The sequence below is a fragment of the Choristoneura fumiferana genome, chromosome 3, assembly GCF_025370935.1.
Source record: "Choristoneura fumiferana chromosome 3, NRCan_CFum_1, whole genome shotgun sequence".
Lineage (NCBI taxonomy): Eukaryota > Metazoa > Arthropoda > Insecta > Lepidoptera > Tortricidae > Choristoneura > Choristoneura fumiferana.
In genome coordinates, this window is record NC_133474.1 from 13403853 (window position 1) to 13424118 (window position 20266).

A 20266-nucleotide genomic window follows, 5' to 3' on the forward strand; every position below is an offset into this window, starting at 1 on the left:
TGTTAATGGTCTCTACTCTCTACTCTCCCTCATTAATTTTCACTCCCTTCTGAAGAAACTTTAAATTTATCGGAACTTTGCTGAGTTGTAACATTTTGTTTTTTAGTTTTTTTTCTTTGATGACGACTGCATTTCGGGTGCCAGTACGTAGAGACAAACCACGAAATAGTCTCCTCAATGATAAAGACAAATGATACATGCGTAATAGTAAGTATCAATATGTGGCAAGTATTCCTGGCCACAACAATGTTTCCTATATCAATCTAGGAAACATCGACGTGGATCGTGGATCGTGGTGTAGGTACTATCGATAGTATAGTTGTGACCCTAAAAAGAGCAATTCAATTAATAACAGTAGGTACTATTCAAAATAATAAAAAAATCCAGTTCTTTTATCTGCCATGCCAGAATCCGAAGCAGAATGAGAAACAGAAATATTTCATTTCGGACCAAGCGGTTTTCTTGTGTTTATAATCATCTCCGAGCTTGCTGTTTGTATTCTCTGCGTTTACGAAATTTTGTTGACTTTGTTAATTAATCGTTTTGTATGCAGACAGGCGTAGTAGGGATAGTGTCGGCGTAGCTTTTTATTTTGGTAAATTAAAATTTATCAAAAATGAAGAGTTTGCCTGATTCTGGCAACAAAGAACGAAGAAAGAAGAAGTTTATTAGGACCGTTAGAGTTGGGTAGATAGTTGATTTTTTATGGCGCGGCGAATGGGGAGCGCCAAGCGCAATGTCGTAGTAGATCGTCGCCAGTTTCAGTGTCATAGTTATACGTTATTGCTGCCAGCGGCAATCGCTTGCCGTTTTAATGGAACGTCGCAATAGACGGAACTCATTCATTGACTAATAGCAATCTTGTCAGATTCCCGACACTACTATGCATTAAGCGGACCGATCGCGAACTTAATCGCCGGCCTCTCCTCGAAAAGGTGCAAATTAATTACACTGATAGCTTTAAATCTCCTGCTCCGTTACCATTGAAAATGAGTCCATATTTCGTTGCGTCGATATCTTAATGGATCGCTGTTTGTACACGAATTTGTGCCCTAATTGATATTTGAAGGGATCTTCCTGTAATGCGTAATAAATTTTGTACTTACGCTGTTATTTTTATAGCGAGCATACTGAAATATGGGTTTAATAATACAAATATATTTTAAATATCTTTATTATTTGGTAAAAATAAGTTTCACGACATTAGAGGAATTCAATGTTTTATATATTTTCAGGTTTTAGAACCTTTATATTCTCGCCATAAAAGTTTTCTGGCTTCATTTACGATCAGCAATCTCGACGTCGGTGATATTCTGTTTCCGATAATTTGGAGCATCCACGAGGAAAGTGTGTTCTAAAACTATAGATTATTCTCATCCTTAAACCACATCCAGACTTCTTTGGTACAGCAGTAAAACTACCGGAATATATCCAGTTGAAATCGTTGTACGAAAAACCATTGTTGTTCTTTTTATGTAGACATTGTATTGCTAATATCTCCAATTGGATCTCGCACAGCACAGTCCAAACAATTCCACTATATATCCTGATATGATACATTAGTTATATAGGCACATTTTATCTTAACAGTACCGTAAATTCATTCGTCTTTTAAACATCTAGTAACTAGATTCTAGTTCATAAATATGTAATTGGTTAAACATACCCGGCTTAAATAGTTAGTTGAGATCTGCAATTTCGAGCTATGTCTTGTACATGCCGAAATATTTGCACAAAGGAAACCTTGTTAACCGCGATTTCGTAACCTATTTTCGATATTTAGACAACTTGGATATATTAATTTTCGATACTACCTACCTTAAAACCCTCCTCCCTAAAACCTACCCCTCCTAACTTAAAGGCCGGCAACGCACTTGTGACTCTTCTGGTGTTGCAGGTGTCCATCGGCGACGGTAATCGCTTACCATCAGGCATAAAAAATATATTTAGCTACGTCCCTTTTAAGTTACGTATAAGTTATAAAGTCAAAATGTTTCTTATTTATGCTACTTATGTAAAGATACGACTGTGTGTAACTTGAAATCCCTAAACAACAGAGCGTTGCTTTTCGTTTTATCTGTTAAAGCTTTGTTTATCTTTCATGATTGTAATGTATACTCGGTGTTAAAGATGTTTTTGGTTCGGATTGTTCGTCGTGTTTGTAACAGTAGCAGCTACGCAGGGCTGTAGGGGTGGGCCGTCGCGCCAGTTCGCTGTGGCCCGCTCGACAACTGGCCGCGTCGCGCGCGCCTCTCCTGCTCTCGCCTTCCTTTACATGAATAATTGTTCCAATCAACATAAACCATGTGATTAGCAAATAATCCATATGCGTACATATGAGTGTGGTGATCTGTGGTAAAAGTGTGGGTGTTACATCCATAATTAATAACAGTTAGTGTGCCATGTGGTGAAAAACCGCCGGTGCCGCCAGCACGGGGATATGGTCGACCCTTTGAAAATCTTCTGGGTTTTAACGAACAGCACTTATTTAGGTAAAATATCGCATGATGATCGCATTTTGTTTGTATTTTAATTATAAATATGATTTTATTAAGCTTAAATGAGTGTGCATTATGATTAATGGCCTGGTCCGTTATATACTTAACATACAGCCTCGACACCCGCTGCTTACTATCCAAACTTTGTGAAATAAGGAACAAAGTTTGTGACACCAACTCGCAGTATACCTTGCTATATATCTTGCTGCTCACATCCGTAGCTGTGAATGTTTGTTTTACAGAGATAGATTTGTTATGTAGCATTTGGCCGAATCTCCGTATCGTTTTTAAGACGTAGCGCGGTTTTATCTGTATTCGCATGGAGTGTGACAAGGTGGGTCATTTACGAATGTTTTATGGTCCATTTGGTTCTTGGTCCGCTGACCATTTTTCCTGTCCGCTGCGTCAAACAGTTAAACGGAGAATTTATATTGAAAACATAATAATATATTTAATAGTAAAATCTAGAAACCTGATATTTACGTAACTGACTCGTCATTTGGTAAATTCAGTGACCCTGATCTGTGATTGCAAAAAACAGCTGAAGAACCTCTTCGTGTTCCTAATAAAAAATCTCAGCTAGTTAGTTGCTACGGCGCTTAAAAATACATATTTAAAGTTCGATTCAACATTGAATATTGGGATAGTGTATCCTTATTTTGTGTGCGTATATATTACTTACGTTAATTAATACATGTGCAATAGGGGTTAAATAACGAACGCGTAATGAACACTCTCGTAGTATTGAATCAATTTATCCACTGCGGTTCACCATACTCGTATTATGTTCGGTTTGTTTAGGCTAAAAATAACTCCTGTAATGCCGTTATTGTTTAGCATCTTTGTTAGGGTTCGTCAAAAGTATCGAGTCATTAAGCCCATTCGTGGTATTACCTTACGCCCATACTCGTGACCTCATCGCAAGAAAATTAATTAACGCTAAATTCCACCGAACTTTTGCTTTAAGGCAATGCCTAATAAGGAAAAAAAACACTTAAGATTTATAGCGGAAATTATCCGTATCTACGCCTCCACTCTGACGGAAACTCACATTACTTATTTTGTAATACACCTCGAAATATTAAAAAAAAAACACAAAGAGGGCTTTAAATTAGTGATAAACAAGTACCCGGCGTCAAACGAAATGGTTTGAGTGACTTTACAAACAGGAAATTAACTCTAAAATATGAAGCGGAACTGTCTAAACTTTACAAAAAATTTACCGAATGTAACCTTCAAAATTGTAATGCAAAATGTTCAGAGGTTTCCTTTGTATATTACCTTTGTGCAGAAACTTTGGCAAATTATCTTGGTCGTGGTTAGCTACGTGTAGAAGTTCAAATCATTAGGAATTTAATTTAACGGAGTTGCTGAATGACGTAACTTGAAACTGAACTTTTCGGCGTCTTGGTACATCACACATTTTATGCTGCGGGGACTACTTATGTACGAATGTGCGCTTGTACTGTACTTAATCAGTCTTTCAGTACGGCTCGTTTTTTCTTAAACGCAGTCCTTTGCATGAATTTACTATGATTTATTCTTCTTTGTATTGACACAGCTGAGGTTCTGACGAAAAGAAATCTAAATACTATAGCATTTTTCGCGGAAAAGTGTTAGGAAAGGTTTTTTTTTTGTACTGAAAGAGAAATTTGTAAGTATGTAAATGAGAAAGGTCCATTGAACGAATATTGGGAAACGGAGTATTCGATGCCCAAGCCCAAATAGCGGATTCAAATTTATGTTTGATTTACACATCTGTGACTAACCCGCATCGAATTAAGGGGCCAGACCCAGGTCCTTACTTACTTATATAATTTCGATTTTTCCTTTTTAATGGTATATCACGTATTTTTGTGGTCAAAAAAACATTAAACACGAGAATTAAAGTTAAGCCGAACATTAGATGTCATTTATTTTTTATCTTCGTAGTTATAAAAGTTTAATTTTGCGTGTTTCCAACCGTAAAGTTTTGCCTTGTTTGTCTTTATAGTAGGGTACGAAAGAGCCCTATAATAATTATTTATTTTATAGGCTTGCTCCAAAAGTTTTATAATTAGCCTTGTGTATAGTATATTTTACAAGGGTAAAAAGGTTACTGTAAAAACATCTGCCTCGCTGATCTAAATTCCTCACTTTCCACTTGGAGTAGTTTGTTCGACCCTTAACGCGTCTACGTCTACTTTGATAAAATTGTAAACGTTTAGGTTATATTGAGATTGCAATAAAACGTTGCATCAGATTGCAGCTAGCACACCTGCGGCCGCGAGGCGTCGCCAGCTGAGCTGAGATAAGGCGGTAACTCAATCCCGAGTGCTCGAAAATGTAATCGACGCAGCTCCTGTCCCAGTACAATCAGCCAATCCACATCTAGCCGAACCCACTTATACTAATGCGTCCCATTGAAACGACCGCACTACAATTGTTGCTAACGAGTAGGTTTTGTTTGCAAAGTGCGTGCGAGTTAGTTGAGCCACCGTATCTGTTTCCTAAATCGGCCAAAGATTTGTGGAGTACGAGGAAGTAAATAAGAGTTATTTGTATCTTTGATTATTTGCAGGGATTGGGCACAATCACAAGTTAGGTATTGGTGGGTTATGAACGTATCGTGAAAAGACGGAAAATATTATTTTTTCTTGCAAAATTTGTACCTACAGATACCTTTAGACTTAGATCCTATAGGTATGTTGATTTAATTATTGTTAATTTAAAAAAGAAGAATAACAAAATCCTCCTGTGTAAATAATTTCATTTGAGCACATGTATAGTATCAAAGCTGAGCTCGAATTTCTCGAGATCTCTTCACATTGTTTGTTTGCCTGTCGAGCAATTCGTCTTTTTTATCCTGCGAGAAAAAACTGGGGTGTTAAGTTTTCTATCTTGTCGTCTCTTTGTGGCATCTTGAAAAAAAGACGAAGCGATTTCAAACCGCTTTTGTGCTTTTATGTCAGTTTTTAGCTAGTTTCGATGCATGTTTCTTTCAGATAAACTTGTGATATATGTAGAGCGAAACTTCAAATTAGAGCTTTATTTAACAAGATTCGTTGGCGATCTTCGTCGCAGCGGTTGCCCGGTTCTGTGATGACAGTAATTGAACAAAACTTTATATCAGCTCACACTATGTTAAGTTATGTATATTTTGTATATTAGTCCAGAATATTGAATTTTAAAATTCTACTTGATTCTATAATTTATTTTAACTATGTATGATTTAACCTTGCAATTGATAAGGTACCCGTGTGGTGTCGGGTTAGAATTACACCTTTCCATTTCTTCCGTGGATGTCGTAAAAGGCGACTGAGGATATAGGTATACTATTAACGGGTCACTATTGTACCGTTTTTGTCAAACTTAAAACCTAAAATTGCTAAAAGTGGCTCCGAAGTGGTAACGTTTCATGTGCTCTGCCTACCCCATTTGAGAATACAGGCGTGATGTTTGTGTGTGTGTGTGTGATATAGGTACCTACTTGTATTTTGGCATAGTAGTTTTATTTTAGTTTGGAATGGAAGTGTGCTATTAGGTGTTATGTAACAAATTACCTCTAGTTTTCTCAAATTAAAGCACCTATAAAGCACCTAAAACTAAATACTGAAAATATTTTCATGATTCCCAGTGTACTCGTAAGTATTCATCATTTATTTTTTAGAGCATGATATAAATATTCCTAGCTTCATTATAACCAAGTTAGCGAATCTATCTTGATATTACTTAATCATATTTTTATACTTCGTTTTCTGCCTGGATTCAGTATTGTCACTGAAACATATCTAATAATGCTTTTCTTCACAGTTGCGTGACGTATAATTCACGTGATAATAATAATGTTCCAACTTGTTATACGTTTGCTTACCCATTATTTTTCTGAAGATTTTTTCTTTTGGGGATTAGAAAATGGTTCTTTTATTTATTTCACTTTTGGAATTCTGTACCCAGAGTGTGGATCGGGACCCTACTGCTAAATCTTCCTAGTCCGTCTGTCTAAATTCTATATTGAACTGTACCAGGTAGACACTTTTCATAGTGCACACACACACGACTTTGGCCGCTATAACAGCAAATAATTACATAAGGTCGTCTTCTAATAATAGTTGTTACACATAAAATAACCTTAAACACTATAAATAAAATTAAAGAAATAATAATAATCATGACAATGTTCAGCGATAGAGAACGAATTCGACTTTCAATTATTGATCAATAAGCCAACGTTAAATAAAAACATATAAGACACCAAGATAAATCAATCAATCAGTTCTTCAATGCTCGAAATTGTTGAAACTGTACCTAGAAATAGGGATACGTACGTAAAAAATTACAGTTATTAGTATGCAATAGCTGAACCTTATTCATTACATTTGTTCGACAAGAGACCAATTATAACCACACGCTATTTAACGGAATACCATTGCGGTTTGGGAATATGTCACGTGAGGGTCCTAATAATTGGTATTTGGCAGCCATCATTAGGAAAGCGTGTCAAGGAGCCGTCCGCGGCAAGCTTTCGCGTCGCGTTTTTGTGCGGGTCCAGTTTTGCACAGCTTGCATAACGTTCCCTATATCACCAAGTTCCTTTACGATACCAGTAAAACAACCGGCCACTGAATGCGAGGGTTCACCACACACGCTGGACCGATATTTGCTATTTGTTGTTTTATTTTAGAAAATACTTGCAAGTAAAACGTTAAATATATATTTTTTGTGATAGGTTAATTCTTTAGTTGGGCGTGATATTGTATTCTACAAAGGTATAGCTATGAGAGATTTGACGCTAATATATTACCGGTGTACTGCCGTTTCAGCAAAATATTTTTCGCCAATTTGCACTTCCCAATCACAAATCAAATTTCACTTCTACTTTCTTCGTACTATAAATGAGGCACGATTTGTGACTGGCTAGCCACGCTTGCTGAGTGCACAGTGCCCTCTTCTCGCCGCCTTGTCGTTGTTTATTTTACTTTTCCAAACGAACCTAAGCTGTTTACTCCTGCAGACCAATATACACTTCGTAAATGTGTTTGCTTGAAATCCGTAGAATTGCGCAAATGTGGTACGTGATACTTGAGAGCTTAGAGAGCTTTCTTTATATTAGTAAATTGTGTAATTTCAATAGTATTACCCATAGAAAACTAAAAGTATCTAAAATAGCTGTTAAAGTGCTGTACGGTTGTAACAAATTAAATAAATCTCAGTTTTAATTCTGAGTCCTATGTTTTATACGAAGACGTACATCGTTCGCTACTATCATCGTTATAAACCTCTTCTGCGCGGAGTTCCTTCTCCAAATTTCTATAACATTTGTCATATCCTTTGCCCACGTCACAATATTATTCGATTGCCTTCCCCTTGTGAGGTATTTCTATTCAGGAAATTGAGTTTTTGTCATGTATCAAAATGTATAGTTTATTGTTCCTTCTGTGGTATATATTAAGTTTAAAGTTTGTGTGTAAATTGAGAAACTTAAGAAGAATAAATATATTATATTTAACACGCGTGTAAGTTCTGACTTCCGTTATGTTTTTTTTTTCTTAATAAAAAAAAGGAATCTTTTGTTGCCACAAAAATAACACATTAAAAAGGTTGAATACAAAATTAGGTTCTACGTAGTACAGTTTGTGTTCATAGCTCCAAACCTACTAGTACCCGTATTTATTTATATGCAAAGCGATTAGAAATACAGCGCTATCAGTAAGAAGAACTGTAATTTAACAAATTCTATGAATAGGTACACAAAAAATATGTGCACATTAATATAAAACGAGGCTAAAAAGTCTCAGAAGAAATTCAAACCTCTTTATTCTTCTCATTACTAGTTTCAAGATTAGAAGCATCAGCAGCAGAAGGTGGGCCGTTGTGGTGCTCAAAATCTAAACACTCTCTTATTACCTTGGTGGTATAGTCGTGTGTAGATCCTTTTGAACACCGTAACCGCTCATCCGTTTCTGCTGCTGACTGTACCTACCTATTGTATTCATTGTCTTCAATAAATCGTTGATGTTTAAACTAGCTCCATATGTTGCGTACAATCGGGACAATACCACAAGATCCGACCCAATGATACAAAGTGACAGGCATGCTATATTGTTACCGTGATTTACACCGTGTGTCGTTACTATTTCTGTGGGCGACCCCCGTAAACATGTCTTGTTTCCCGATTTACCTTTGTGTGGGACAATCTAGACGGAAGATTCCAATAGGGAACTCGTCTAAAGCGGTCCAGTGACACATCGGGGAGCGCCGGAATCATACTCAGACCGCATAACTCCTACGGGAAATCAACATACGATTTCTGACGTTCAACTACGACTTTTGCTGTTAGTACCGATGCAATGCACAATAAAGGCAATTGTTTTTATTGTAACACCTTTGTGAGTTTATAGGATTTGTGAAGTTAGTCTAATGATAGAAATCAGAGAACTAAGAATAAGGGGTTCCTCTTTTGATTAGTTCTGTGATAGAAGCCGATTTAGATGAAACTATTATTTCAAAATGTGCCTAAATAGGTTCTGTGCACGTAAAAGTAAAGAGTTTTAAGTTCTTGTGATCAAAATATGGTCAAGAAGATAGTAGAATATTGGAACGTCTTTTTTACAATTATGCACAATCGAAAGGTATAAATAATGTCGTATTTAATATTAACAAAGTAAAAATGAGATAAGCTCACAATATTTCTCCTATATTTGCCAGGTGACACACTTAACCGTCCTTGGTGACACACTCTCGATGGTTAGAGATGTACTCAGTACATACATCCAAAGCATCGAGCATTATGTAAATCATGCACTTTTAGTGAAAAATCTCCCGGGTAGTTTTCTTGGCAAATGTACACTGTATGTGGGCTATTGAGTGTTTCATATTCGGAGAAATTTATTATCAGCGTGTATGTTTAAAGCTTTAAAAGATACTGTCATTCTCACGAAAAAAATGTAATCAATCACTATCTACTTATCAGTTGAGGTCATCTTGGCAAAACTTTTTGTAGGGAAAATTAGCGGTTGAGATTTTGAGGTTTTACTCCGATCCCGTGGGAATATCGAGATAAAAAGTAGCCTACATCTTATGTGTTATTCCGAAATATCATCAAAATTCATCCACTCGTTTTAGCGGCGTAATAACACACACACACACACACACACACACACACACACACACACACACACACACACGCGCGCGATGATTTGAAATAAGAGCGTTCTTGTAGCTTTAAAAATGTAGGTAAAAGATATTTACCTATACCATCATCTTTCTACAACAAATTTCTGATTCCAGCTATAGCTGCTCTTTATAACTATGCGATAGTTTTGTCGATATTTTCGCTCTTTGCCAACTGATACTGTAAAAAAACCGTAAAAACTCGCTGAGCATCAACCTAGGAAACGGCAACCGTTCCAGCCGGAGCGCTTTGAAGGCAGAGTTTATCGCCAGTGACAAACTGGCGAGACACACCTCGTCAATCAATCCAATTAGGAAATTTTACACTCGGCCATTAAAACTTCGTGACCCGTTGCGGAAGTTGTGGCCGCGCCACGCGGGACGGACCGCTGCCCCTGCGCCCTGGCCCTATATTATATACTACGAAGTGCAAAATTGGAACTTCGTATCTTGCCGTCCCGCTAGCGCTTATATTATTTAATACGAGAGTGAGAGGGACGGTACGATACGAACTTGGAATTTCGTAGTAGTTGTCCCCTCTGTACCTACACATTAGGCTTGTTTACGTAGTGAGAGGAAATTACTGTGGATTTTTTTAATGTTAAGTGAGTATATTAAAAGGTATTTTCATGTCATGCAGGTTATTTCATAAATAAGTGTTTTTTAACCCAACCTTTTTTGTAGCCTATGCATGTATTTAATAGGTGAAATTCGACTCGCATGATTTAAAGGAAACTTATTGACGCTTATTTACTTAGCTACAAACGAATAAATAAAATCTTCTAATTTAAGATTTCATTTTTTTTTTTCACCTTAGAAATAGATTTGATCTTAATTGGGTCAATCTTTTTTTAAAGTGTGAAAAAACGAAGTTGTTCATAAAATTTTACTGTTTTTGAGATAATCTATTAGCTATAAGAGAGTAACGTGACTGATTGACTAATTGACAGTCGACGCACAGCACCACTGGGGCTAGAGAATCGTTGATCGCAGGGCTAGAGACTTGAATTTTGGCACACGTAGACTAAGAAGAAAAATTTCGAAATTTTCACGGAACAGAGAGCTAGCTACTTTTTTATTCTTTCAAAGGAGGGAAGCCTAGCTAATACAACATACCTCTATGTAGGGGTAATAAAGCAGTTTCCTAATCGAAAGATTTTTTTTAATCTTTGACAATTAAATGAAACAAAGTTTGTTCCTCAAAAACAAATTTCTGTCCTTGCATTATATATTGCGTAAGATACTGCCTGTCTTATGGCTCTCCCAAAAGTATCAAGATCCCTTAAGCTATGTTATTTATTAGCAATGTCATAATTAGATACTGTGGCAAAATTACGTACTTGGGAATCGTAGCACATTAAAGCAATAAAATTAAGGAAATTGCTAAAGTGATATTACTACCAATGGTGCCTGATTTTGTTTTGACTGTATCTTGAAGTATTATAAGTATAACATGTTATAAAAGTATACGATACACAGTAAATGTCGAATATTTAATTTTAAATTTTTAGCAAAATCGCAACACTACAATAGTCGTATATTTTATTGTTTCCGAGACCATTACGACACAGACCGTTTAACGCAAAAAGCAAAACGTTGAAACGTTTGGGAGCCTCGCAAAAAATGCACACTTCATACCTACTGTAATTGAAACTGGAATCGATGTGCAAATGAATGGTTCCCGAATACTCTACCCGCAGAAGAGATTGATAGCGCACCCCATTCCGATAGTATATTTGCTGATACCTCCTGATGTTAACTTACCTGCTACCGGTTAATTAAAGTAACAACAAAACGTAAAGTATTTCAGTTTTCCTGCAAAGAATGAAAGATATTTTTCCAATTGAATGTCATCTCGAGCAGAGCCGCTATTTGAAAAGATATCTTACATTTGGCTTTCTTTCGCTTCAGTGGCTGAGAACATTTCCTATTTATCTTGAATTGTAGTTTGGGTAGATCTGTTAAGAAGATCAGAGCATCGGTGTCCTGAATCTCGTGAATTTGGCAGCGGGGCGCGAAATCAGAAGGGTGTTACATTGGCTAGAAGAAGCTTATGCGAGGAGGCTAGCCGAAGGCGGCGGCTCTAGGTGCGCGCGGCGACGCGGAGGCACGTCCCGCCACTCCACTCTCTGCACCTCTTGATAAAGAATTTCATTATCGGCCACCACTCCGGCTATGTGAATGTGTCCTGAAGATTCGATCTTAGCACATTTGCACCCTGATAGGATGCTTTGTTTTATACACACTGAGAGAATATTAGAACCTGGTATTTTACTCACAGTGAATCGCTTAATGCTAAGGTTAAATAGAGAGAATTCCTATTATCATTTGTAAGACGCCGTGGTATTCTTTTGTATATTTTACCGATAGCGAATCTATTGAACGCTACAATTAATGTACTTTATGTGCTATACTAATAGTAAAGAATCATGAACATTCTTATTGTTCTGATACAGAACCTTAACCCATCTTATACCTACACCGTAATTAACAATAATCAGATAGGTATTTGATTTGAAGAACATTCTACTTATTTAGATGCATGTCATAGTTATATATTCGTACAAATACAGCCCTTGTTTTAAATATTCCACTGTTTGCGGGTGGTACGATAAAAACTGATACCATCTGTAGCATTGGGCAGCAAATTGTCTTTGGGTATGTCAACGTGTTCATAAAACCAATTCCGTCCTACATGTTCTGAATCCATTTTGGCCCAGTATTGATCCTCGTGACAATTCGTCTGCTTGTGAAATGTTAGCATCATTTTTTACGGGAGTTGACGCAGTTTGGTAACAAAATAATTCGGCAAAGTCCGGGGCGCGCCTCCCCTCGCATGTTTACTTGCAAAAAGTCGCCCGCGGCGTCGTTAGGTCGCTCTTTACGTCGCTGATTAGTTTTTATGGGCGTCCAATTCAGCTAAACTTCAATTTTTATGAGGGAAACTTTTTTTTCACGATACGATAACTTTTAAGTCTGATTTAATCTTATGTTATTTATAGAATAACCGTTATTTTATGAGGAAGATAATTTATTAGCTAGAGCTAGCATGCGTAGAGGGGAATTTTCTGGTGAAAAAAATAAATGTAGTTTTTCATGAGTTTTCCAGCTTCAGATTGCAACTTCGTCCGCATGATTTAGATTTTTATTAAAAAGCATGTCTTCCTTAGTGTGCAGCATAATTTTATTATATGCTTTAGTTCAGGGCACTTCAGTGTATAATACTATCTTCATTTTATTTAACCCAAAACTTTTCAGTCACACAACTTTCACATTGTACCTACTCGTATTACCTACGATGATAGATTCGTTGTCGCACATAATACAGTTAGAGTACCTATAATCCGGGGTCTAAATTTATTTTCATACTAAAAGTAAGAGACAACACAAGACAAGCATAAAGCTAAGTTTTTGTAGGTACCTAAATAATGGTAGCATTTTATATCATAAAACTTTTGAATAAGGTCGAAGACTTAACAATGTAAGACTGTTTCAGTGGTTTATTACAAATAGTGTCACTTACCTAAACGAGTGTACTTCTAAGCACATGAAGGAAATTGATCACTCACTCTAGCAACTGTTTAGTATTTTTAGGGTTCCGTAGTTAACTAGGAACCCTTATAGCTTTGCCATGTCTGTCCGCTGCTAAGCTCTGCGGAGACCGTTAATACTAGAAAGCTGTAATTTGGCATGAATGAATATACATATCAGCCACGCCGACAAAGTGGTAAAATAGAAAAACTAAAAAAAATTTTTAGGCTACCTCCAATAGACGTAAAGGGGGTGATTTTTTTTCTTGACTAACCCTATAGTCGTTGGATAGGTCTTTTAAAACCATTTCGAGGTTTCCAAGACGATTTTTCGATTCAGTGAACTGTTTGCGAAATATTTAACTTTAAAATGCAAAATTTCGTTAAGATCGAGCGAGAGAGACTATTAATTGTGACAATCCGTAGCAAAAGGATCCTTATGGCAGGCAGCCATCTTATCGCTTAAAAGCGATCTCTTCCAGACAACCATTTGGGTACATCTTAAGATTATGTCAACATCGTAGGTGGCGGAAAATATTATTTAACTTTTTCGTACTGGCTACGGAACCCTATCTTGGGCGTGTCTGACACGCTCTTGGCCGGTTTTCAAATTAATGAATCGTGAAGTGTAAAAACAAAATATGGCTCAATTTTTATTTATAAGTTCTACAACTGTTTTTTTAATAAGTTGTCCGCAAATTCCGCAATAAATGTAGACAGGCGTGCAATTAGGATCAAATGTATGGTAGCGGCAACAGTTCTCTAATAGGAACACGCTATACCAGCTTGACAATAGAACGTATTCCAATATATTGAATGAAGCACCTTGGTCCCTACCAATATTTAACGCTGTCTATGTCTGTACAAGCACATATAAAGCTTTATCGAAATTCAGTACAATTGTCACTTTGTATCTCTTGAAATTGCTTTCATACTGGTAAACTGGAATGTCATATTTTAGTTTGTGAAACGATGGCCATTGCTTATTTAATATTAGTTCAGTGTTAGCGTGACTGTCGGGGCCATACTGAAGCCGCAATAAGCGAAGTCCAGAGTTTGGCCGCGCGGAGGCAGGCGGCGCGGGACCTCAGTTGTGCCCGTGTAAAACAACTAACTGCCTACTGCCGTATGCCCAAGTCGTAGAGTCCACGTTACGCTGTTCGAGATGAAACTCCGCTGGAAGTGTCAGTAATGTTTGCTAATAAAGCCGCCGGACATTTCGCCCAGCGGGCCCCTAATTTATCATTGTTAGAATGTGCCTCAAACGAAAGCAATTTCCGTCTAGATTTCTTTTTTTCTTGCGACTTCTCTGGTGAAACTGATTAGAACTCATTTCATATCGTCCAATTAGGATGCCACTAGAAAAGCTTTTTACAAAAACGAAGATCGATGAAACGTGATAAAATGTTCTAACACGCTGTTTGTTGTCCTCTGCAATTTCCTTAGAGCCGCTGACGTCTGCGTCGGAGTTATTTGAGCGTGATAATGTTAAATTGTTGCTAGAAAAATGCTTTTACGAAAGTATAAAATAAAATGATTTGAGCTTAGAAATACGTACATAATGGAAAAATAGATGGACTAAAATTTTGACGTTAGTTTTCAGTTATAACAATGAGCGTGCGATAAATTCTCAGAGAGTAATCTTTTGTAGTATTAGAAGCTTTGTGTTCGTTTTTGCGATGATTAAAACTGATGTTATTTTTTTCAGTGACTAAGTTCATCCGCATCGGCATCGCTGACAAGAATGACAACCCGCCGTACTTCGACAAGGAGTTGTACGAGGCGGAAGTCGACGAGAATGAAGACATCCAACACACGGTACTCACCGTCACCGCCAAAGATCACGATGAATGTGAGTACATTACATTTTAACAATTAGTTTTAAATAAAAATTTCTCAAGTGGCGATCGAGAAGCGGAAGTCGAGCGCAGCATTGACCTGGTCCCAAACTAAGCAAAGCTTGTACTATGGGTACTAGGCAACTAAAGTACTTAAATACATATTAAACATCCAACACCCGAGAACACACACTCGTATTATTTATACAAATATCTGTCCCGGCCGGGAATCGAAACCGGGACCTCAAGTTTCGTAGTCAGGCTCTCTAACCACTTGGCCATCTGGTCGTAAAATGATAAACAAGTGCATCGGACAAAATATATTCTTCTTCAATGTTCGTTTTTTCGCCTGCCGTTGGAACAGAGTATACCTAAATCATACACGCAAGCTTCTGTGCAAAATTTGATCTTTCTACGTCAAAAGTTCGCGCTGGGGGTTGATGAGTCAGGGCTCTTATTATACTTTTACCAAAATAATGACAAATCTATTTACAATGATCATAAACAGCTAAAAAACCAAAATTACATATCGATAAATTACTAATTCCAGTCGCTAGAAAATAATCTTTTGTTTCTTATAATTTATATAATATTTTAAACAATAAATATAGTCAGAGTCGCCGTCATCGAACGAAACCGATGTAGAGGACTATACAATTCCAGTCGGATGTTAAATGTGACGATGACAACATTTGCATAGCCATTTGCACTTATAACCAATATGTTACGAATGACAATTTAAATAAGAATTTCAAAAACGAGGAAGAGTTGACCGGTTTCATTTACTGTGTTAAACTGGCTGTCACGTGAATAGGCTTAAAACTAAGGTTAGAGATTCGGTTTATTTACATAAAGTTTTAGGAGGAAAATGTAGTATATTTATATTAGGTACAGTACCTATTTATACTACATTTATAGAAGTATATCGAGATAGACTGTGGATAAAAAATACCTATATGTTGAAGGTAAATTGTTGAAACAACAATACAATTGAGTCTTTGTTACGTATGATTGGTTTATTGGAGGCTTTTTGTATTTTTTATTTCAACTCCAAATTTGTTACTTTTACCCGTATCCCGAGAAACCATATCGAAAATACAAACTGAGACATGGATGCACAGATGCATAGATGCATGGATGTCCCTCGACGAAACATAGATGTCGCTAGTGCTGCTGCCTAAGTAGCATGGTAGAAATAAGCAACCAGAGATATGTATGCATAGGAAAAATTCGTGTCTAGATTCCTGTCCAACAGTGGTGTAGGGGTTATAACACGCAGCACGGATTGCTGAGGACCTGGTTTCGATTCCCAGTGCTGGTCTCTTTTTCTGGTTTTTCTGTGCATCCATGTCTCAGTTTGTATTTTCGATATCTTTGTTACGTGTTATTTACATAAAGGAAAGACTGAGGCATTCATTTCGGTTGTAAGTAATTTGTTAAAACCTGAATCAACAAAGCGGTCTGTGTTGCTTTTGCGTCAGTCACCGTTTTCAGTCTTTTGTGTCGACGCGGGGGGCCGAGTTCAATTCCTTTTCCTAATCAAGAAATGGACTATTGATGATGTTTTCACTATTTGAGTTGTTAAACAAAATGATGAACATTTAAGCTATTTCAAATGGGCATTCTCTAAAAACCTATACTATAACCGCGTCTAAAAATAATTTAAAATGTATGAACAGATGCCTCATTTGCTGACTTATTACAGTTAACAAATTCGATTTTAAAATCCCGCCTGAAAAATGCGAAAATACCAGCTGTAGAATGTTACAGCTTTTAAATGTATCATAAAATACACTTTGGGAGTTATCTCCTACAGAGACACTAGTTTGCTAAAAAATTAGATACAGTACGAGAGAAGATGACAAAGAAAACACTCCCGTATAAAATATTTTCGTTTTATTTACGTTCCGATTTTCCATCTTCCAACATAAATTCTGAATCCCATAATAATGCGGGTGGTAGGACCTTGTGCAAAGTCCGCCTGGATTGCTACCACCATCTTGCTCGCTAATCTTGCCGTGAAGCAGCAGTGCTTGCACTGTTGTGTTTCGGCGTGGAGAGTAAGACAGCCGGTGAAATTACTGGCACTTCAGGTATCCCATCTAAAGCCTCTAGGTTGGCAACGCATCTGCAATACCCCTGGTGTTGCAGATGTTTATGGGCGGTGGTGCTCTCTTACCATCAGGAGACCCACTTGCTCGTTGGCCATCCAGTCGAATAAAAAAATAAAAAATAATCGTAATCAAGCACACTAAACTAGTACATTACGTTGTTTTAACTGTGTATTTATTTTCGGCACCATTGAATGCAACACGAGGAACGCAAAAATTGGAGAGGATGGACCCGGAACCGTTTTATAAAACTTCCGAATTAGAAGTCATGAACTGCGATAATGGGCGAAAGCGGTTTCGTGTCGCGGTTACGTTTCGTCATCAAATGCGGAAACGAAGTGCTACTGCAGAATCTTTGTGCAAACATAATTACTCGTATACTATCACTGTCACTTTGCGCGTCACAAAATCACGTCAACAAAATTCACAATGTTGTTTGAGTCATACATTTAAGTGAATCATGCAGAATTAGGATTTTTTCAAGTAAAAAGTAACACTGGCTAGGCTATTTATTTCATCAAAAGGAAAACCTTAGGAAAACTAATATTTTTAAATTGTAAATGGTTTAAAATATAAACATTATTTAGATTCGAAAAGAAACGCGCGGCAAACATTTCCCCCGTTCATTGCGCGTGCGCCCGGTAAAGAAGGGTCTCGGCCGTGCAACGAACAGAAAATGTTCGCCACGCCGCTGGTCACGCTACTCGTAAATCGTGGCCGGACCGTTGCAAAATCCCACAGCGGAAAAGTTCCCGGTTCCATCCAGCATAGTTCAAAGTCCCATTTCAACTGAACGCGTGAGCACTCGCCAAATGTCCATCCACTCCGCTCCATCTACTATTTATGTCCAATAAGCTTAAACTATACTAGAATTTCACAAAGTCTGTTACTTTTTATGAGTAATTGGAAATGCTTGTGTATCTTCTAAATAAACGTCGATTCTTTTCGGTAGATGTTACAGTTTACCGTAAATTTTGTAAAAGTTGAATCAGTCGTAATAGTAGTTTGGAGTTTATTATAGCTAAACAATAAAATGTTACTTACTTAGATTTTATAGATGGTGATGACTTGTTCTCGTGTTTTAAATCAGTATTGAATATAAATGTTTCTTTATTTATAAAGTAGTTAGATACGTCAAGTTTAGCAATACCATTGAAGTTCTCGGAACACGACTTGGTGGGAGTCTAAATTATAAAAGGCTTTTATTTATAAATAGTGTTTACAGATCGGATTTGAAAAGGCTGTATAACATGAGATTAAAACGATAAATTTACGGAAGAAAATTATTACATTCCTCTTTTGGCCGCATAAGCGGCTTTCCTGCTGTAACATATGATATGGAGAGGATTTTGTTGTCCAAATATGAAATCTTTATATTTTTCATATCTATCAAATATGTTGCAGGTATTTTAGGGTAGTTTTGCTTTGTAATATTGAATCTGAACCATGATTATATTACTTCCTATTAGGTATACAAATTCTACATTAACAATAATAGCGACATTATTTTAAACTTGTACGACTTTTACATATATATAGTTATTTTATACCCGGGACTTGAACGCGACAATTAATTGCTAATTTATTTATTTATTCTTCATGGTAATATTAAGGATAGTTACTTATTATATTGCTTCTAACTAATATATACTTTTCATTTAACTAAATGCAATGCCATTTGAAATGCCAGTAAAGAATAGCAGGAATGCAGCAGTAGGCTGGTTCAACCCATTTGTGAAAGATGCCACATGTTTATGCTTTTAGTTTTGCTTATATTTTTGTTTGGGCAATATATGTGAGCCCTCATTCAACCTGAGCCGTTATGAACGAGCCTCGCGGCGCCGCTCTGCATGTCGCGGGCGCGAGTTTGGCGTGTGTAGCCACTCGTTGCAAAGTTCCACGGGAAGTGTTACACGTGTGTGCTATCGTACTCAGCCTGTGATCGATGAGTTCGCACAGTTGCTGCCTGCGATACATTATAACGTGGAATTTCTCTGCCGCTCCGACCCCTGCGTTCTACTTAACTTGTCAACGTGGGACCTTATTAAAACCTTTCCAACCTTTGCTTTCATAATGGCATTACAGTCTCAAACTCTCTCCGTCTCGCTAATATAATTAACTCAGGTAATACTTAAAATTGCCCTCTTGCACGTTGGCAATCTGGCATGACGTCGGAATTCTCAGGTAACTTGACTTGGCTCTTCAGGGATGGCCAAGACCATTTTATGTCACCCAAAGGACTATTTTCGAGGGTACCGGTGAAATTGAAAGTATAATAAAATTTTCTCTTACTACATCGTAAATCTTACGGGGCCGTCGTGTGTCCGGTCGTTTGTTTTCACCAAACGATATTCGATAATGAAATTTATTTTGCGATACAAGATAGGACCGTATTTTGATTATCCTTAGTTATTGTTGTCTTCAACGCATAAATGAGTGTGAATAACTCTTATACTCACCAAAAATGTAGACAAGGATGGGTATATATATTTTCGGCAAGAAAACATTACTTTGTTTTAAATGTAGCTGGTTTGTAGGCAGAGTCCAGATGACCTTAAATTGTGTAAAATATAAAATCTTTTCTAATGTAACAAAGAGATCAACTTTGCTGTTTGCTTGTTTGTGTAAATACTGCCTGATGCTAATATTTTCTACCTTTCTTTTAACGTAGACTAGTTTTTATATCGTACAGTTCTTCCGGAAAACAAACAAAGTTGCGAGTAGCAGCAAGTTTTGAAGAATTGTTGTCTGAGTGTCCCTTTAGTATTGACTGGCCTTTAAAAAATATAAATCTTGAGAACTTAAAAAAATCCCTTCCTCGTTTGCTTTAAAATAGGAAGAGAAACTTTTCAGTAGGATGGTCAGGTCTCATTTCGGATAATTATGAAAATAGGTCAACGGAAAGTTTTAATACCAGTGAATTATTTATTCTGAATTAAGTTGCGAGTAAGGAGTAAGTCCTTTTTTGGTTTCAGTAATAAATTTGCTTTATGGGCGCTTGCAAAAAATTACATTTTTTTTTCTTTTTTTACTCACTGCGGTGAAAAATTGTTACGTATTACATGGGATTTAATTAATTTATTGTATCAGGCGTTACTTTGCGGAGGTTCATTTGTTGTCAATGAACTAAGATAATT

At 36.9% G+C, this 20266-nt stretch overlaps 1 protein-coding gene across 12 annotated transcripts in view; it reads left to right on the top strand.

Annotated features, from left to right (window-relative positions):
- CadN (neural cadherin) overlaps positions 1-20266 on the top strand; it is a 409301-nt gene that overhangs the window by 319982 nt on the left and 69053 nt on the right. For all 12 annotated transcript variants that reach the window (XM_074085732.1, XM_074085734.1, XM_074085729.1 and 9 more), the window contains one exon: positions 14889-15032. In XM_074085732.1, coding sequence (XP_073941833.1) covers positions 14889-15032 — 144 coding nt within the window. The remainder of the gene's footprint in view (positions 1-14888; positions 15033-20266) is intronic.